This window comes from Saccopteryx leptura, chromosome 1 (genome assembly GCF_036850995.1).
Source record: "Saccopteryx leptura isolate mSacLep1 chromosome 1, mSacLep1_pri_phased_curated, whole genome shotgun sequence".
NCBI classification, from domain to species: Eukaryota; Metazoa; Chordata; class Mammalia; order Chiroptera; family Emballonuridae; genus Saccopteryx; species Saccopteryx leptura.
This window is the reverse complement of record NC_089503.1, coordinates 156,260,196-156,281,748: the sequence shown is the minus strand read 5'-3', so window position 1 is coordinate 156,281,748 and position 21,553 is coordinate 156,260,196. Positions and strand designations below refer to the sequence as shown.

General features: G+C 54.4%; 1 protein-coding gene across 1 annotated transcript; it reads right to left on the bottom strand.

Annotated features, from left to right (window-relative positions):
• Positions 1–8,944: 8,944 nt before the first annotated feature.
• ANXA2R (annexin A2 receptor) lies at positions 8,945–10,495 on the bottom strand. The gene has a single exon (XM_066378220.1). It carries the CDS (start codon positions 10,457–10,459, stop codon positions 9,845–9,847), a length of 615 nt encoding a protein of 204 aa, XP_066234317.1. The 5' UTR covers positions 10,460–10,495; the 3' UTR covers positions 8,945–9,844.
• Between the last annotated feature and the right edge of the window lie 11,058 nt (positions 10,496–21,553).

The following is a 21,553-nucleotide window of genomic DNA, read 5'->3' as shown; positions in this document are numbered from 1 at the left end:
TCAGTAAGCTTCAACTCCCATAAGAGCTTTCTGAGGACAGCACGGGGTTTCACACTGGCGATCTCAACGTTCCGGGTCGCTGCTTTATCCACTGCACCACCACAGGTAAGGCAAAAAAACAAAAAAACTACCGAATTTCAAAGAGTTACCCGCCTCTGCCAAATGCACGAAATCGGTACTACCGATGAATTACGGTCAAATGTTGACGCGCCGGGTGCACACAACACTCATGAGCATGGAGCACGTTGCCACAAGCATTAGCAACCAGTTCTCAGATTGACGTTGCAAAGGAAATCTTACTGAGGCTGGATAGCAGTGGGGAAGGGATGATTAAACACTGGGTCTCCGGGAGGGCACCGTGCGGCCCGACCCTACACAGAAGCTAAAAGCGACTAACTCAAACCCCATTTCCCTCCACTGACCACAGCGAAGCCAATGACGGCGATAAAATACAGTGCAATGCTGAGTGGGGCGCACGGCACACTCATCCACACGGAGCAGGGTCTTACTGGAGCGGCGGGCGGTGCGGATACGATGATGAACGGCGGGTCTCCGTGAGGGCAGCGTGCTCACACTGCCGTTCCCAGATGGTAAAACCGACTGACTCAAAACCCGTGACTCTCCTGTGACAGTATCGAAATCGGTGGCCGCGATGATATACGGTGAAATGTTGACGGGCAGGGCGCACCCAACCGTCCTGCATACAAGGCAGAGCCGCCAGAACCATTAACAACCCGTTCTGAGACTAACGTCGCCATGGAAAGACGTCTGGGAGCGGTTACCGGTGGAGGAAAGGCGAGGAAACCACGGGTACCGCGATGCAGCGCGCACGCACGGCCTTTCTCCGATGGCAACAACGACGGTCTCGAAACACCGTGCAGTCACGCATACAGTGCGGCGTCGGCAGGACCATCAGCATACCGTTCTGAGACCAACGTTGCGGTCGCCAGTCGTGCTGAGAGCGGCTGACGGTGACGGAACTGCGCGTCTGCGCGAAACCCGGACGCGGCCACGCTGCTCCTCCGATTGCAACATCGCCTAATTCAAAACGGGCTCACCGTCCGCTGGTCAGTGCGCTGCGTCCGTGACGGCGATGAAATACGGTGCAATGTTGAGGAGCAGGGCGCACGGAGCACCGTCCACAGAACCGTGCGCAAACCGTACCCAGAACTAACGTTGCGGTCTCCGGTCTTACTGGAGCGGCGGGCGGTGCAGACACGGCGACGGAACCCCGGGTCTCCCGCAAGCCAGCGTGCAGCCCCGGCGCTGTGGGGCTCCGCGCTTTCGGCCTAGTCGCTGAAGGGAAACCGGCCATCTCAGCGGCGTCCAAACCCCGGCGGCGGTGACAGAGGACCGGGAGCGGTGCGGTGGCCCCAACCCCGGGCACGGCATTTCTCCATTTCGGGGCGAACAGCGGTCGCTGCCGCCGAGAATCAGCCGGCTCTGAGACGGCTCCGAGAGGCCGCAGAAAGCATCTGGGCGAATGGGACGACCGGCGTTGCGCGGAGAAAAACGCCATCGGTTTACGACGTAAAGACAGACGCAGCGCTGGCTCGGAAGGTTCCGTGGGTCGTGCTGCGACAGCAGCGGCGCGGGCTGCGCTCACACGCACGTGCTCACACGGAGAATCGGGTCCCGCGTATCCGCGGTGGCGGGACTGCGAGACCATCGGGGGAAGCAGCGGTTCCGGGGACCCATTCGGCGCCGGGGAAGCAGGGCTTCTGCCACCGCGGGCTGGGCCTTGCCCCACACCGCCCGCTGGGAAGGACCAGAAACGTTCGTTTCTGTTTACACGGAAACGAACCGAGCGCGGGCACGCATCCGCTCTCCCCGAGAACCACCAGGAACCGTCGTCGCGCCCATCCAACCGAAGGACTGGGCTGGTCCCGAAACAGGGGCGGGTGCGCGGGGAGTCCGCCCGCGCTTCGCTCCAGTCAGAGGCACGGCCACAAAATGCCGTCCCGAGCACTTAACCGGACTGGAGCCAGCTAGCGCCGCGAGACGCCACCGGCCCCGCTGCCTCGAGATAGGCCCTACACTTCGGCCCCGAGGCTCGGCAGCGAGCGACGGACCTGCCAGTACGACGCGACCGGCGCGGCAAAAGGAGAGAGAACGGAACATCGACAACGGAACATGGCTTCGTGCGATTTTATTGCCTAACCCAGAACATCCCCAGAAGGCCCGCCGCTGCCATCTGAGGGCTCTTCCACGTCGCACGAGGTGGACAGGCCGCAGCAGCTCAGAGAAGACAGAGCGCCGGCGATCCACTGCAGGAGGCCTGAGAACAGCGGCTGCCGGCGCCACGCAGCCGGGCCCGGTGGTGGGCGGCGCTCTTCGGGCTGCGCGCGCCCAGCGATCTCGGCGTCCTGCGCTGCGTCGGCGGCGGCGTCGGGCGGCTGGGTCATTGGAACCTGCGGCAACGTGCTCTCCTCTGCGGGCTCCGGCGCATCTGCGGGTGCTTCTGGCGTCATCAGTGCCCCCGGCCAGGGCCCCGGAACGGGCTGCGCTGGGCTCGGTTCCACTGCGGTCCAAGCTCCGCTTGAGAGGCCGTAGTCGTGGTGGAAGATCGGGGGCAGCTGCCAACAAGGGCTGGAAAGCAGGCGCCCGCCGTCATCGCCGTGATGGCCGGAGGACACCCCCAGTGCCGGGTAGAGGGGCAGCGGCCACGGCCCTGAGTCTTCGGAGCTCCGCATCGCCCGAGACACCGGCTCCGGCGCCGGGACTGCGAAATCCCAAACCCGCTTCACAGCGTCGCCAAAGTACTGCTCCATCGCGGAGACGTCGGAGCCGGAGCACACAAACGTTTGAGCCGGTGCTGGACGCAAAGGCTGCAGATGGGACCAGACTCGGGGTATTTATGCTCCGCGGGGTCGTGGGCGGGTGCAAACACACAGACGGAACACATCACTACTTTTACATATAGAAAAAATAATCTTAAAATTTTTGTTGCTTCATTTTGGGGGAAAAAAAGAGGAAGCAAAGGAAGAAGAAAAGAAGAAAGAGGAAGGTGTTGGAGCAGGAAGCTGCATCTCCCATATGGGCCTTGATGAGACAAGCCTGGGCTCTCCACGTGGCGGCCTCAACGTTCCCGGTCGATGCTTTCTGCACTGCGCCACCACAGGTAAGGCCAAAACCCAACTAATTCCAACAGAGTTCCGCTCCGCTGACAAGGGCACGACATCTGTAGTCGCGGTAAGATCCGGTACAAAGTGCACGAGCAGGACGCACCTCGTCGTCGTGCGCACACGACCTCGTCGCCAGAACCCTGAGCAAACCGTACCGAGAACTAAGGTTGCGGTCGCCGGTCTTACTGGAGCGGCGGGCGGTACAAACACGGCGACGGAACGGCGGATCTCCGTGAGGGCAGCGTGCTCACACTGCCGTTCCCAGATGGCAAAACCGGCTGACTCAAAGCCCGTGTCTCTCCTGTGACAGTAGCGAAGTCGGTGGTCGCGATGATATACGGGGAAATGTTGACGGGCAGGGCGCACCCAACCGTCCTGTATACAGGGCAGAGCCGCCAGAACCATTAACAGCCCGGTCTGAGACTAACGTCGCCATGGAAAGTCGTCTGGGAGCGGTTACCGGTGGAGGAAAGGCGAGAAAACCACGGGTACCGCGATGCAGCGCTCACGCACGGCCCTTCTCCGATGGCAACAACGACGGGCTCAAAACACCGTGCAGTCACCCATACAGAGCGGTGTCCGCAGAACCATCAGCATACCGTTCTGAGACCAACCTTGCGGTCGCCAATCGTGCTGAGAGCGGCTGACGGTGCCGACACGGTGACGGAACTGCGGGTCTGTGCGAAACCCGGACGCGGCCACGCTGCTCCACATTGCAACATCGCCTAATTCAAAACGGGCTCACCGTCCGCTGGTCAGTGCGCTGCGTCCGTGACGGCGATGAAATACGGTGCAATGTTGAGGAGCAGGGCGCACGGAGCACCGTCCACAGAACCGTGCGCAAACCGTACCCAGAACTAACGTTGCGGTCTCCAGTCTTACTGGAGCGGCGGGCGGTGCAGACACGGCGACGGAACGGCGGATCTCCGCGACGGCAGCGTGCTCACACTGCCGTTCCCAGATGGCAAAACCGGCTGACTCAAACCCCGTGTATCTCCTGTGACAGTAGCGAAGTCGGTGGCCGCGATGATATACGGTGAAATGTTGACGGGCAGGGCGCACCCAACCGTCCTGTATACAGGGCAGAGCCGCCAGAACCATTAACAACCCGTTCTGAGACTAACGTCGCCATGGAAAGTCGTCTGGGAGCGGTTACCGGTGGAGGAAAGGCGAGGAAACCACGGGTACCGCGATGCAGCGCGCACGCACGGCCCTTCTCCGATGGCAATAACGACGGTCTCGAAACACCGTGCAGTCACCCATACAGAGCGGCGTCGGCAGGACCATCAGCATACCGTTCTGAGACCAACGTTGCGGTCGCCAGTCGTGCTGAGAGCGGCTGACGGTGACAGAACTGCGGGTCTGCGCAAAACCCGGACGCGGCCACGCTGCTCCTCCGATTGCAACATCGCCTAATTCAAAACGGGCTCACCGTCCGCTGGTCAGTGCGCTGCGTCCGTGACGGCGATGAAATACGGTGCAATGTTGAGGAGCAGGGCGCACGGAGCACCGTCCACAGAACCGTGCGCAAACCGTACCCAGAACTAACGTTGCGGTCTCCAGTCTTACTGGAGCGGCGGGCGGTGCAGACACGGCGACGGAACGGCGGATCTCCGCGACGGCAGCGTGCTCACACTGCCGTTCCCAGATGGCAAAACCGGCTGACTCAAACCCCGTGTATCTCCTGTGACAGTAGCGAAGTCGGTGGCCGCGATGATATACGGTGAAATGTTGACGGGCAGGGCGCACCCAACCGTCCTGTATACAGGGCAGAGCCGCCAGAACCATTAACAACCCGTTCTGAGACTAACGTCGCCATGGAAAGTCGTCTGGGAGCGGTTACCGGTGGAGGAAAGGCGAGGAAACCACGGGTACCGCGATGCAGCGCGCACGCACGGCCCTTCTCCGATGGCAATAACGACGGTCTCGAAACACCGTGCAGTCACCCATACAGAGCGGCGTCGGCAGGACCATCAGCATACCGTTCTGAGACCAACGTTGCGGTCGCCAGTCGTGCTGAGAGCGGCTGACGGTGACGGAACTGCGGGTCTGCGCAAAACCCGGACGCGGCCACGCTGCTCCTCCGATTGCAACATCGCCTAATTCAAAACGGGCTCACCGTCCGCTGGTCAGTGCGCTGCGTCCGTGACGGCGATGAAATACGGTGCAATGTTGAGGAGCAGGGCGCACGGAGCACCGTCCACAGAACCGTGCGCAAACCGTACCCAGAACTAACGTTGCGGTCTCCGGTCTTACTGGAGCGGCGGGCGGTGCAGACACGGCGACGGAACCCCGGGTCTCCCGCAAGCCAGCGTGCAGCCCCGGCGCTGTGGGGCTCCGCGCTTTCGGCCTAGTCGCTGAAGGGAAACCGGCCATCTCAGCGGCGTCCAAACCCCGGCGGCGGTGACAGAGGACCGGGAGCGGTGCGGTGGCCCCAACCCCGGGCACGGCATTTCTCCATTTCGGGGCGAACAGCGGTCGCTGCCGCCGAGAATCAGCCGGCTCTGAGACGGCTCCGAGAGGCCGCAGAAAGCATCTGGGCGAATGGGACGACCGGCGTTGCGCGGAGAAAAACGCCATCGGTTTACGACGTAAAGACAGACGCAGCGCTGGCTCGGAAGGTTCCGTGGGTCGTGCTGCGACAGCAGCGGCGCGGGCTGCGCTCACACGCACGTGCTCACACGGAGAATCGGGTCCCGCGTATCCGCGGTGGCGGGACTGCGAGACCATCGGGGGAAGCAGCGGTTCCGGGGACCCATTCGGCGCCGGGGAAGCAGGGCTTCTGCCACCGCGGGCTGGGCCTTGCCCCACACCGCCCGCTGGGAAGGACCAGAAACGTTCGTTTCTGTTTACACGGAAACGAACCGAGCGCGGGCACGCATCCGCTCTCCCCGAGAACCACCAGGAACCGTCGTCGCGCCCATCCAAACCGAAGGACTGGGCTGGTCCCGAAACAGGGGCGGGTGCGCGGGGAGTCCGCCCGCGCTTCGCTCCAGTCAGAGGCACGGCCACAAAATGCCGTCCCGAGCACTTAACCGGACTGGAGCCAGCTAGCGCCGCGAGACGCCACCGGCCCCGCTGCCTCGAGATCGGCCCTACACTTCGGCCCCGTGGCTCGGCAGCGAGCGACGGACCTGCCAGTACGACGCGACCGGCGCGGCAAAAGGAGAGAGAACGGAACATCGACAACGGAACATGGCTTCGTGCGATTTTATTGCCTAACCCAGAACATCCCCAGAAGGCCCGCCGCTGCCATCTGAGGGCTCTTCCACGTCGCACGAGGTGGACAGGCCGCAGCAGCTCAGAGAAGACAGAGCGCCGGCGATCCACTGCAGGAGGCCTGAGAACAGCGGCTGCCGGCGCCACGCAGCCGGGCCCGGTGGTGGGCGGCGCTCTTCGGGCTGCGCGCGCCCAGCGATCTCGGCGTCCTGCGCTGCGTCGGCGGCGGCGTCGGGCGGCTGGGTCATTGGAACCTGCGGCAACGTGCTCTCCTCTGCGGGCTCCGGCGCATCTGCGGGTGCTTCTGGCGTCATCAGTGCCCCCGGCCAGGGCCCCGGAACGGGCTGCGCTGGGCTCGGTTCCACTGCGGTCCAAGCTCCGCTTGAGAGGCCGTAGTCGTGGTGGAAGATCGGGGGCAGCTGCCAACAAGGGCTGGAAAGCAGGCGCCCGCCGTCATCGCCGTGATGGCCGGAGGACACCCCCAGTGCCGGGTAGAGGGGCAGCGGCCACGGCCCTGAGTCTTCGGAGCTCCGCATCGCCCGAGACACCGGCTCCGGCGCCGGGACTGCGAAATCCCAAACCCGCTTCACAGCGTCGCCAAAGTACTGCTCCATCGCGGAGACGTCGGAGCCGGAGCACACAAACGTTTGAGCCGGTGCTGGACGCAAAGGCTGCAGATGGGACCAGACTCGGGGTATTTATGCTCCGCGGGGTCGTGGGCGGGTGCAAACACACAGACGGAACACATCACTACTTTTACATATAGAAAAAATAATCTTAAAATTTTTGTTGCTTCATTTTGGGGGAAAAAAAGAGGAAGCAAAGGAAGAAGAAAAGAAGAAAGAGGAAGGTGTTGGAGCAGGAAGCTGCATCTCCCATATGGGCCTTGATGAGACAAGCCTGGGCTCTCCACGTGGCGGCCTCAACGTTCCCGGTCGATGCTTTCTGCACTGCGCCACCACAGGTAAGGCCAAAACCCAACTAATTCCAACAGAGTTCCGCTCCGCTGACAAGGGCACGACATCTGTAGTCGCGGTAAGATCCGGTACAAAGTGCACGAGCAGGACGCACCTCGTCGTCGTGCGCACACGACCTTGTCGCCAGAACCCTGAGCAAACCGTACCGAGAACTAAGGTTGCGGTCGCCGGTCTTACTGGAGCGGCGGGCGGTACAAACACGGCGACGGAACGGCGGATCTCCGTGAGGGCAGCGTGCTCACACTGCCGTTCCCAGATGGCAAAACCGGCTGACTCAAAGCCCGTGTCTCTCCTGTGACAGTAGCGAAGTCGGTGGTCGCGATGATATACGGGGAAATGTTGACGGGCAGGGCGCACCCAACCGTCCTGTATACAGGGCAGAGCCGCCAGAAACCATTAACAGCCCGGTCTGAGACTAACGTCGCCATGGAAAGTCGTCTGGGAGCGGTTACCGGTGGAGGAAAGGCGAGAAAACCACGGGTACCGCGATGCAGCGCTCACGCACGGCCCTTCTCCGATGGCAACAACGACGGGCTCAAAACACCGTGCAGTCACCCATACAGAGCGGTGTCCGCAGAACCATCAGCATACCGTTCTGAGACCAACCTTGCGGTCGCCAATCGTGCTGAGAGCGGCTGACGGTGCCGACACGGTGACGGAACTGCGGGTCTGTGCGAAACCCGGACGCGGCCACGCTGCTCCACATTGCAACATCGCCTAATTCAAAACGGGCTCACCGTCCGCTGGTCAGTGCGCTGCGTCCGTGACGGCGATGAAATACGGTGCAATGTTGAGGAGCAGGGCGCACGGAGCACCGTCCACAGAACCGTGCGCAAACCGTACCCAGAACTAACGTTGCGGTCTCCAGTCTTACTGGAGCGGCGGGCGGTGCAGACACGGCGACGGAACGGCGGATCTCCGCGACGGCAGCGTGCTCACACTGCCGTTCCCAGATGGCAAAACCGGCTGACTCAAACCCCGTGTATCTCCTGTGACAGTAGCGAAGTCGGTGGCCGCGATGATATACGGTGAAATGTTGACGGGCAGGGCGCACCCAACCGTCCTGTATACAGGGCAGAGCCGCCAGAACCATTAACAACCCGTTCTGAGACTAACGTCGCCATGGAAAGTCGTCTGGGAGCGGTTACCGGTGGAGGAAAGGCGAGGAAACCACGGGTACCGCGATGCAGCGCGCACGCACGGCCCTTCTCCGATGGCAATAACGACGGTCTCGAAACACCGTGCAGTCACCCATACAGAGCGGCGTCGGCAGGACCATCAGCATACCGTTCTGAGACCAACGTTGCGGTCGCCAGTCGTGCTGAGAGCGGCTGACGGTGACGGAACTGCGGGTCTGCGCAAAACCCGGACGCGGCCACGCTGCTCCTCCGATTGCAACATCGCCTAATTCAAAACGGGCTCACCGTCCGCTGGTCAGTGCGCTGCGTCCGTGACGGCGATGAAATACGGTGCAATGTTGAGGAGCAGGGCGCACGGAGCACCGTCCACAGAACCGTGCGCAAACCGTACCCAGAACTAACGTTGCGGTCTCCGGTCTTACTGGAGCGGCGGGCGGTTGCAGACACGGCGACGGAACCCCGGGTCTCCCGCAAGCCAGCGTGCAGCCCCGGCGCTGTGGGGCTCCGCGCTTTCGGCCTAGTCGCTGAAGGGAAACCGGCCATCTCAGCGGCGTCCAAACCCCGGCGGCGGTGACAGAGGACCGGGAGCGGTGCGGTGGCCCCAACCCCGGGCACGGCATTTCTCCATTTCGGGGCGAACAGCGGTCGCTGCCGCCGAGAATCAGCCGGCTCTGAGACGGCTCCGAGAGGCCGCAGAAAGCATCTGGGCGAATGGGACGACCGGCGTTGCGCGGAGAAAAACGCCATCGGTTTACGACGTAAAGACAGACGCAGCGCTGGCTCGGAAGGTTCCGTGGGTCGTGCTGCGACAGCAGCGGCGCGGGCTGCGCTCACACGCACGTGCTCACACGGAGAATCGGGTCCCGCGTATCCGCGGTGGCGGGACTGCGAGACCATCGGGGGAAGCAGCGGTTCCGGGGACCCATTCGGCGCCGGGGAAGCAGGGCTTCTGCCACCGCGGGCTGGGCCTTGCCCCACACCGCCCGCTGGGAAGGACCAGAAACGTTCGTTTCTGTTTACACGGAAACGAACCGAGCGCGGGCACGCATCCGCTCTCCCCGAGAACCACCAGGAACCGTCGTCGCGCCCATCCAACCGAAGGACTGGGCTGGTCCCGAAACAGGGGCGGGTGCGCGGGGAGTCCGCCCGCGCTTCGCTCCAGTCAGAGGCACGGCCACAAAATGCCGTCCCGAGCACTTAACCGGACTGGAGCCAGCTAGCGCCGCGAGACGCCACCGGCCCCGCTGCCTCGAGATCGGCCCTACACTTCGGCCCCGTGGCTGGGCAGCGAGCGACGGACCTGCCAGTACGACGCGACCGGCGCGGCAAAAGGAGAGAGAACGGAACATCGACAACGGAACATGGCTTCGTGCGATTTTATTGCCTAACCCAGAACGTCCCCAGAAGGCCCGCCGCTGCCATCTGAGGGCTCTTCCACGTCGCACGAGGTGGGCAGGCCGCAGCAGCTCAGAGAAGACAGAGCGCCGGCGATCCACTGCAGGAGGCCTGAGAACAGCGGCTGCCGGCGCCACGCAGCCGGGCCCGGTGGTGGGCGGCGCTCTTCGGGCTGCGCGCGCCCAGCGATCTCGGCGTCCTGCGCTGCGTCGGCGGCGGCGTCGGGCGGCTGGGTCATTGGAACCTGCGGCAACGTGCTCTCCTCTGCGGGCTCCGGCGCATCTGCGGGTGCTTCTGGCGACATCAGTGCACCCGGCCAGGGGCCCGGAACGGGCTGCGCTGGGCTCGGTTCCACTGCGGTCCAAGCTCCGCTTGAGAGGCCGTAGTCGTGGTGGAAGATCGGGGGCAGCTGCCAACAAGGGCTGGAAAGCAGGCGCCCGCCGTCATCGCCGTGATGGCCGGAGGACACCCCCAGTGCCGGGTAGAGGGGCAGCGGCCACGGCCCTGAGTCTTCGGAGCTCCGCATCGCCCGAGACACCGGCTCCGGCGCCGGGACTGCGTAATCCCAAACCCGCTTCACAGCGTCGCCAAAGTACTGCTCCATCGCGGAGACGTCGGAGCCGGAGGACACAAACTTTTGAGCCGGTGCTGGACGCAAAGGCTGCAGATGGGACAGACTCGGGGTATTTATGCTCCGCGGGGTCGTGGGCGGGTGCAAACACACAGATGGAACACATCACTACTTTTACATATAGAAAAAATAATCTTAAATTTTTTGTTGCTTCATTTTGGGGGAAAAGAAGAGGAAGCAAAGGAGGAAGAAAGAGGAAGGTGTTGGAACAGGAAGCTTCATCTCCCATATGGGCCTTGATGAGACAAGCCTGGGCTCTCCACGTGGCGGCCTCAACGTTCCCGGGCGATGCTCTCTGCACTGCGCCACCACAGGTAAGGCCAAAACCCAACTAATTCCAACAGAGTTCCGCTCCGCTGACAAGGGCACGACATCTGTAGTCGCGGTAAGATCCGGTACAAAGTGCACGAGCAGGACGCACCTCGTCGTCATGCGCACACGACCTCGTCGCCAGAACCCTGAGCAAACCGTACCGAGAACTAAGGTTGCGGTCGCCGGTCTTACTGGAGCGGCGGGCGGTGCAAACATGGCGACGGAACGGCGGATCTCCGCGAGGGCAGCGTGCTCCCACTGCCGTTCCCAGATGGCATAACCGGCTGACTCATACCCCGTGTCTCTCCTGTGACAGTGTCGAAGTCGGTGGTCGCGGTGAATACAGTGAAATGTTGTGGGCAGGGCGCACCCAACCGTCCTGCATACAGGGCAGAGCCGCCAGAACCATTATCCCGTCCTGAGACTAACGTCGCCATGGAAACTCGCCTGGGAGCGGTTACCGGTGGAGGAAAGGCAAGGAAGCCACGGGTACCGCGATGCAGCGCGCACCCACGGCCTTTCTCCGATGGCAACAACGACGGGCTCGAAACACCGTGCAGTCACCCATACAGAGCGGCGTCGGCAGGACCATCAGCATACCGTTCTGAGACCAACGTTGCGGTCGCCAGTCGTGCTGAGAGCGGCTGACGGTGACGGAGCTGCGGGTCTCCGCGAAACCCGGTCGCGGCCACGCTGCTCCAGATTGCAACATCGCCTAATTCAAAATGGGTTCACCGTCCGCTGGTCAGTGCACTGCGTCCGTGACGGCGAAGAAATACGGTGCAATGTTGAGGAGCAGGGCTCACGGAGCACCGTCCACAGAACCGTGCTCAAACCGTACCGAGAACTAAAGTTGCGGTCGCGGGTCTTACTGAGAGCGGAGGACACTGCGGACACGGCGACGGAACCCCGGGTCTCCGGCAAACCAGCGTGCAGCCCCGGCGCTGTGGGGCCCCGCGCTTTCGGACTAGTCGCTGAAGGGAAACCGGCCATTTCAGCGGCGTCGAAACCCCGGCAGCGGTGACAGAGGACCGGGGGCGGTGCCGTGGCCCCAACCCTGGGCACGGCATTTCTCCATTTCGGGGCGAACAGCGGTCGCTGCCGCCGAGAATCAGCCGGCTCTGAGAACGGAGGCTTTGAGAGACCGCAGAAAGCATCTGAGAGCGGCTGACGGTGCCCACTCGGGGACGGAACCGCGGGTCTCCGCGAAACCCACACGCGGCCACGCCGCTCCTCAGATTGCAACACCGCCTAATTCAAAACGGGCTCACCCTTCGCTGGTCAATGCGCGACGTCTGTGACCTGCAATAAAATGCTGTGAAATGTTGAGTCGGGGGGCGCAGGGCACAATCATCCTCACAGAGCATCGTCGACAGAACCGGGAGCAGACAGTGTTTAGATCTCACGTTTCGGTCGCAAATCTTACTGAGAGCGACTAGCAATTCAGGGATGGTGATGAAACTGGATCTCTGGAGGAGTCACCTGCCAGCCGAGGCCTCCCCGGACTCTACGTTTTCGTCCACATCCCTGGAAGGAAACTGTAGCTATCAGCGATCCCCAAATGCTCGCAGCGCTGACAGGATCCGGAGCAGTGCGGGGTCCCAAGCCTAGTTAAGACCTGTTTTCCTTTAGCGGAGAACAGCTGTCCCTGCGGTCAAGGAACAGCCAGGTTTAATGACGGAGGTTTTCAGAGGCAGTGAAAAGCATCTGGCTGAATGGAACGACCGGTGTTTCGCCTAGAAAACCTTGTTCGTTTACGAAGTAAAGACAAACATAGCGCTGGCTCCAAAGGGGCAGTGAATTATGCGGCGACAGCAGCGGCGCAGGCCCTTTTCCAAGCGCAGTCACCCCGGGAACCGGGTTCCGCGCATCCGCCATGCGGGACTGCGAGACCCTCGAGTAAAGCAACGATGCTAGGACCCCGTCGCGCGGGGAAAGCAGAGCTTCTGCCGCCGCGGGCCGTACCTCGACCCGCACTGTAAACAAGAAGGAACAAGAAACCGACCATTTCCGTGCAAATGACACTGTTTGCACGTAAACGAAACGAGAACGAGCAAGAATCTGCTCTCTCCAAGAACTACCGAGAGTCGTCGTCGCGGCCATCCAACCAAGGGCTTGGGTTGGGTTCTAAACAGTGGCACTCTAGAGTTTATGTGTACTTACCTGTACTTACCATACGTCCCCATGTATAAGACGATCCCAATGTATAAACAAATGCACCTTAATTTTTGGGCCCGAAATCTGGGGGAAAAATGTATTCCATAGTTATTGAACTCAAGTTTTATTCATCATAGAATTCATACAACTCCTCACCACTGTCAAACTTTCATCCATTAAATTGTCCTCATCAGTGTCTGATGAGGAGTCACTGTTTTCAAAAATGAGCGAAAAAACAAGCTTGAAAAAAGAAGGAAATGCAAGTTAAAAAATCTACAACCCTGTATAAGACGCACCCAGTTTTAAGACCCCAAATTTTTCGAATAACGGTGCGTCTTATTCATGGGAACTTACAGTAATTTACTATTTATGACTACGTTTTTTATTTTATTGCTCATTCATTTATTCTTAAAAAATAAAATTGTTTTATTTATTATTTAAGTTATATATTTTATGTTTTCAGTGTTTTTGTTATACAATTTCTATATTTTTTATTTAGTTTATATAAAGAATATGTTAATGTAATTACAATGTATTCATTATATGTATGCATTTTAATTTTTAAATGATAAACAAATTACTTTTATTTGTTCATTATTGAAATAAATATAATCATTTTATATCTTCATTTAATTGTAATGCACTACTTATAATATTACAATACAATTAAATTTGTAATATTTCTTTTTTAATTATTTTAATGTCATAGTAGATGAATTTCATAATTATATTTATATCTAATACACTGTTTTATATTACTTTAATATATGCTTTTTGTTTTCAATTAATAAACAATATTTATTTTTATATTTAATATTATATTTACTTATGTATTTTATTTTTATGATTGTGTATTTTTATTAATATTTTAATGATATTAACTTTTTTCTAATTTGTCATTTTCAATTGCTTATCTTTCCATTCAAATAATATGCTAATTAAATTTTCATATAATGTTTTTAAAAAAATAACATTATTTTAATTTTTATAAAATTAACTACATGTAATTTATTTTTAAATTTTGACTTTGTTCCATTGATTTTAATTTAACTTAAAAAATAATTTCAGCATGGCATAAGGTTTTTCATTAAAAATGAGTAAATTTTTGTCTGCCAGACAGCTCGGTTTCTTACAGCGTAGTCCCAAAGCACAATTATTGCTTGTTTGATTTTGGTCAGGGAACATACAGCAACAGATCAATGTTCTTGTCTCTTTATTTCTCTGTCTTTCTTCCTCTCTCTGTAAAATCAATCAATAAAATAAAATAAATATTTTATAAATTCATTGCCTGACCAGGTGGTGGTGCCGTGGAGAGAGCATCGATCGATCTGGGACGCTGAGGGCCCAGGTTTGAGATCCAGAGGTTTCCGACTTCATTGCAGGCTCATTGGCTTGAGCGCAGGTTCACCAACTTGAGCGTGGGGTCATAAACATGACCCCTTGGTTGCTAGCTTGAGCCTAAAAGTCTTTTGTTTGAACCCAAGGCCCCTGGCTTGTTCAAGAGGGCACTGGCACTGCTGGAGCTCTCCCCCCAACCCCCACGCTGCCAAGGCACTTGTGAGAAGCAATCAATGAACTACTAAAAGTGCTACAAGTATGAGTTGATACTTCTCATCTCTCTCTCTTCCTGTTTTATTTTTCCAGGAAAAAAAATAAACACGAAGAAGTTTGTTTTTCCCTCAGTGAAATATTTACATCAAGTAATGTTCTCTGTATTTTCTTTCAACAGAAGCATGGACTGTGTCATTCTGAAGAAACCTCTAATATAAATGTGTTGTGGGGGAAAAAAAAAAAGAATAAAAAGCACCTTCGAACGCCTAAGAAAATTGCAAGTGGGTATCAGGGGTGGACTACTGCCCATCATGGTACCAACAAAGGCTATGCCAGGACAGGACAGAGAGGACTGGATGAGGGGGGTGCGAAGGGGGTGCTTTAAGTGGTGGTACGGCCACCCAGGAGCCGGCGGGATGTGCTGTTGCGAAATCGGAATTTCTACAACTAAGAAATCTGCAGCCTGACTAAATCCTAACTTGCCACCCCATGTAATCTTTAACCCAGATTTGCTCATAATCAGAAATCTCAAAGGCATGATTCAACAGTGATGCTAGGTCTAACCGTTTGACTTCTACGACTAAGAAATTGCAGTGAAACCTAAAGCCCTACTTGCTATGTACAGAACTTGTGGTGCAAGCATCACATTGATATTGACAGCTGTCTCCCAACTTCTATAAAGTGTAGACATCACAGACCTGGCCACCCCAGGAGAAAGCACACGCATCTCTAATTTGAAATTTGCTAAGACCAAGAAATCAATGATATCAATGTCATGGGAAAATGCGACAGAGAAATGACACAGACAACTCGTGTTCTGTTTTTTTCTTAATCAAGTGACAAGCAAGGAGGCAGAAAAACAGACTCTGTACCACGTCCCCACCAGGATCCACTAGGCAACCCCCATCTGTGGCTGCTGCTCCATTGCTCGGCAACCAACCTATTTCAGCACCTGAGGCAAGGCCATGGAGCCATCCTCAGCATCCCAGGGCCAACTTGCTCATTTGAGCCATGACCATGGGAGAAGAGAGAGAGAAGAGGGGAGGGTGGAAAAGCAGATTGTCACTTCTCCTATGTGCCTTGAACAGAATCAAACCCAGGACTTCCACCCAATAGGTGATGCTCTACTACTGAGCCCAGTGGCCAAGGCCAACTTATGTTCTTTTGACCAGTCTGTCACTACTGGAAGGAGAGAGCACTGGCAGTTATTCTAGCTCAAGGGCAGAATAAGAATCAGGGCCTTGATCTCTACCCAATCTGCTGCCACTAAGATACATTTTGCTACTCAGAACTGGGGAACCTGCAACTTTGAAACTGTCCAATTGGTGTGATTAGAGGTGTTATTACTGAAAGGCAGAAACTGTGGGCTGAACCAAAAACGCAAGGCTTGTGTGTTCCAAAAGGAAAATTTATTTTAAAAATGCCTGGGTGCAGGCAGGCTGAGACCAGCAAAGGGTGTCAGCCCCAAGGGAGAGATGGGGCAGGGGTTATATGGATTCATCAAAGGACCTTGGGCAAAGGCAGCTGCAAGATAGTCTTCTTCTGTTTGTGGCTGGAAGTAGTGCCACAGTTTCTCAAAATTATCTGTACCCTAACCCAATCATCCCTTATCAGTATCCAGTTACAAAGGAGGCCTGAGCCAGATTGCTGAGTAGGCAAGTCCTTCTTCCTCCTTCAGGCCTGCATTGTGTTTATTCTTAAGAAAGATGGTGGCTGAGTAGCCATTTTATCTATCAGTTACTAAGAAAGGAATGACCCAGTGATTGTAGTGATGTTGCCACCCAGAAAATGAAGGCACGAAACAACTGCCTGTGCAGAGAGACCAAGAATATCCGCAAAATGGTGACACTCATGCTAAAAGCCCACGCACGATGCTTGCCCTAGATTTAATTTAATACCTGATTTCACTGCAATTTCCATCTCTCCCAGAAATATAATCTCAATCAACTAGTCTGGATTTTTTTAGTCAAGTACCAGATAGGTAATCTGTCACAAGGACTGTTGGGCAAATAAGTTTGTAAAATGTGATTTTTTAGGTTTGCTCGCTTATAGTTTGCATTGGCCTGGGAAGCACCATGTTTATGTAGTCTGTGAAAGGCTAGGAAGGCTTGCCCTCCGGGAGGCAGATTGCAAATTTCGGATTCCCTTCCTGCTTGGGAGGGGTCATTGTATTGCTGATGTTTGTTGGAGAAGGGATTTTTTCCCCCAGCCTGGGTTTTTGCAAGAAGAGATGAAGGAGTGCAGTTGCAGAACCTGAGCTAAGGGGCTTTGGGAGCTCCACTGAGGCTGGAGGGGGCCTTTGATTCCAGGAGAAACTGGAGAAGATTTTTCTGGATTGTGGGACCAAAGAATGCATCAGGGCTTTGGGAGCCCTGAATGAGAGGCAAGCAGTCTTCCCTGCCTGGTTTGCTCATCTGCTGGTATGAGACTTTAATAAAATCCAATGAGAAACTGCATCACCACAAAGGCAGAGGCTACTGGCCATATAAGGCCCCTTTCTATCTTTGCGCCCTCAACATCTCCAAATGATGCATGCAATCGGTATAGGAAGTCCCTTGCTATTCTTTCTCCTCCCTCCAAAGAAGATGCCCTGGTCAAAAATTAATTCTTGCTTTTGCTAACAACTCCTCTGCCACACCTTCTTCCCATAAAAACCTTTAATTTTGTATGAAGGACACTGCCTATTTATGAATGATTTAACTTAAAGCCAATTAGATCATTACATTTACTCAGCTGAATTTTTGTTCATTATTAGCCATAAGTACTGTGTGACCAGTGGTAAGTCAGCAGTTTGGAGTTGGGAATGGAAGCTAGCATTCTCACTAAGGAATGTGGACCCAGAAAGCTCACACTACCAAGGACTCATGGCTGGTTTTCCAGTGTCCTTCCCATGCCACCCTAGCAGGTCAGCTGGGTTGTGCTTGTGTGTGCTGGAAGTCAGTTTTGTGGGGAACTTCAGGAAGAAGGGACATGTTCCAGTAAGTGCCTTAAAAAGGGAGAAGCTCTGGGCCATAAGAGGCCAGTACTTGTAGATGTGTTTGCAGTGCCTACATATAGAGAAGGCAGCAGATGAATAGAGAGGTGACCAGAAGCCACCAAGAGAGACTCATGGGGGAGGGGGGGGGGACACGGACCAGGTTCTGAAGCAGAAGCGTTTCTGGGTTAAGTGACTTTGTCAGAGCTGCTGGTGGCCTCTCTGCTGGACTGTTGGAGGGTCCCAGTTTGATGACCCACTATGTACCTCTTCCCCAGTGTGCAGGAGACCCCACTGCCTTACCAGGTGATTAGGGGGACCCTGGCCTAGCCCTTCCCTAACAGCCAAAGCAGGGACACACAGACGAGTGAAAGATGTAGCTTTTGTATACTTTATTAGGTAAGCAAAAGAAAAGCTCACAAATGTCTATGAAGGCAAATTTCTTATAATTGTTAAACTGCAAAGTTATTGTAAGAACAGTTGTCGTAGAGGATCATCCAGTGACGAGTCTCAGAGGAAATCTAAGAACTCCTGGGAGCCAAAGGCAGCTTCCTGGCCCCTGCGTCTCAGATCCGCCGCCTCAGCCTTCGGTGTCAGGTGGTCGCAGTTGAGAGCGATGCTGGAAGGGTCCCTTCCTCCTGCCCAGCGACAGGCAGAGGGCGTCTGGGGGGCGAGCATCCGCCAGGCTTCCGATCCGCAGCCTCCACTCCCGAGGGTATCTCTGGCCGCTGGGTCTCGGGTGCCGCATCCGGATCCGGGTTGGGTGGCTCTGCGCCCCGCTGGGACGTGTTTTGTGCTCTGGGCCCGTGTCGCCGGCAGACTCCGTGCAGAAGCCCGCAGGGAACAGAATCGAGTTCCCCGCTGACGTCCTGGCCTTCCCAAATGAGCGGGTTCAGCGTAGGGTAGAGAAAGAAAAGCCAGGGCCCGGCGACCTCGGGGGCCCCGGGTGGAGGCATCCTTGGCGACTGTGAGTCCTCTACCGAGTCCCAGGCCTCGCGCACACAGCGGGGCAAGTCCTGCTCCATGATTCCGCCGCCGAGAGGAGGAAGATTCCCCGCTACCCCTTCCCTGCGCGTTTATAGTCCGCTGCGTTCTCAGGGGTCCAATCAGAGGATATTAAGGCTGGGTGGTAACGACTTCTCCAGGGACACATTGCTGCAGAAGGGGGACCTGATGGGATTAAGGGAAATCCAGTCATCTTGGATGGGGGATGTCCAAGGTGGAGCTGGTTTTGTGGAGTGATAAGATTAAAGTTTGTTTATTCCTTTGAAAAAAAATTTTTTTAATTTACAGTTAGAGGGGATTGTTCTAGACATGCTATTTGGAAGGACAGCTTCTATGAAAAACGTTCTTTGTGCCTGACACTTCTAGGTATCTTTATGTTCATTGACTCTCATAGCCTTTCTCATTGGAACATGCAATCAGATGTTACCCAGATGACCAGGGGGAGAAGTGGAGTTTACATAAAGTCACACTGCTGACCTTACAATGACAGAAGTCAGACTCACACCTTGGTGTTCTGATGGTTTCATGTATGACGGAGAGGGTTCAAGGTCTAGGGATCGAGTCGCAAAGTGTTTGGGTACAAGTTTGGTCCATCATTTCTGTATACATGGCATTCAACTAGTTTCCTGATCTCTCTTGTCTTCCATTTTTACCTGAGGGCTAGAGCTGAAACGTGAATATTTCCAAGGTAGCTCTTATGATTACATTGACTAACAAAGACTAAGTGATGAGATTACTTGGCACAAAATAAGTTGTAATTATAAAAGTAATCACAATTATTATTATTTTCATTATCCTGGTTAAAGGTATGATCATGGATACTAATGTGACATCAATGAATAGCAAGTGTAAAGTGTCATCCTATTCTTTGTCATTTATTTTTTGTCAATGTTTATTCTTTGTCAGTCATTTTCCTTCTTGTCTGAAATCTAGAAAAATGGCACTCCCTGACAGCCTTGAGCAGATGATCCTGACCTTCTGTTGGCAAAGATGCCAGGCATTCCAACCCAGATATGTCAATGACCAGACAGTTACCTTCAGTGTAACAAAGTCAGATCACTTCAAGAGCTTGGCAAGCATGCTCTGACCACCTACCATGATCAAGGTGCTGTCATGGGCGCTGCACACACGGGGTGGAATTGGAGCCTGCTTTTGCAGAGCTCACACTTTCAGGGGAGAAGAATATCACAGTCAAGGACCATGAGAACATAGCCAACTCCTGTTCCCTATGGTGATTGATTGATACCAGAAAAGAACACTTTTAAAGTTTGTGATGTTTTTCATCTGAGTTATTCTTTTTGCATGAGCTGAGGGGAAAAGATAGTAGTAGGCATAAAGATGAGAAATCAGTAAACATAAAAGAGATGAAATGCCATCAAAACAAAACTTGAGAAATGAAAATATAACAACAACAAAAAAAAAAAGGCAGAGGGGCTGACGCTCTGATTAAGGTAGCTCACAGTGATAGGTCAAAGGGTTCACTGGAGCAACATGCACTCTCTACTGCTGACTCTGGACACAGAATAAAGATATTCAAGGTGGAACACTCTGCTGGGCCAGGTTGAAAGGTGGGCCAGACAGGAGTTCATCAATTCTGTTCCCTTTGATGGCTCAGCGACGTGGTGGAGAACCTTCCCAGACAATACTTCGACTCCCAGAGACAGCTGATTTCCACCAGGGAGGTAAAGGGCAGCTAGTCGGTTTTGTAGATGCACCAAGAAAGAAGTCACTGCCTGACCAGGCGGTGGCATAGTGGATAGAGTGTCGGACTGGGATGCGGAGGACCGAGGTTCAAATCCCTGAGGTTGATGGGTTGAGCGTGGGCTCACCAGTTTGAGCACAGTGCTGCTGGCTTGAGCGTGGGATCATAGACTTGATGCCTAAGGTCGCTGGCTTGAGCCAAAGGTCACTGACTTGAGAATGGGGTGACTCACTTTGCGGCAGCCCCCCCCCCAGTCAAGGCACATATGAGAAAGCAATTAATGAACAACTAAGTAGACTAAGGAGCTGCAATAAAAAATTGATGCTTCTCATCTCTCCTTTCCTAACTGTCCCTCTCTCTGTCTCTATCACACACACACACACACACACACACACATAAAAGAAATCACTGTAATGAGAACCAAAAATGCAGTCAAACTACAGATAATCAGTATCAGTCACCAACAAAATTGTGATCACCTAATTTCACAGAAGTTCTATTCATTAGAGTTGAGATGTCTTAAAATCTCTTTTCATCTATAAGTTTCACATTTCTTTTATTTATTTTTTGTTGTTGAAAAAAAGAGCTTAAATTTACATGTCATATGGGGATGAGTGGATATTCAGTTAGTGTCAGAGGATAAGGCAGAGCAACCTGAAATTGCTTGGTTAGACCTCGAGTAGACCGGAGAAAAAGTATATATCTTAGGTTGGCCCAGGAGACACTTTCTTTTAATCACTAACCACCTGTCCCTAACAGTGATTGCTGGTTGTTCCTACTGCCCAAATCCAGAGTGTCACCCAGCTGAAGCCCACATCCAGCTACACACAGGCTCAAATTTACACCCTTTCCCAATAGGTGTCCAATTTCCCACCGCACCCACACAGACTCACACTGACACACAAGAGCAGAGGCATGCAGCACAGTTTTACTGAAAAAGAGAACAAAATCTGTATACAGTGGTCCCTCGTCTATCTCGGGGTTAGGTTCCAGAACCACCTGTGATAGGCGAAAACCCGCAAAGTAGTGACCTTATATTTATTTTATTATTTATATATATTGTAAGCCTTTATAAACTCTCCCCACACTCTTTTAAACCTCTCCGCACTGTTATTAACCTTTCCCACACTCTTATAAACACTTCCTATGCTCTTAAACACTTTGTAAATAATTAAGATAATAAATATATAAAACTAGCTATATACTACAAATTCCGTGATATAGTAAAAAATCTGTGATACAAAATTAGATATATATAGAGAGAATTTTTAAATCTGCAATACAGTGAGACAACGAAAAGTGAACCACTATATGGCGAAGGATGACTATAAAGCACACTGAAGACAGAACTTCTTCCATCATTATA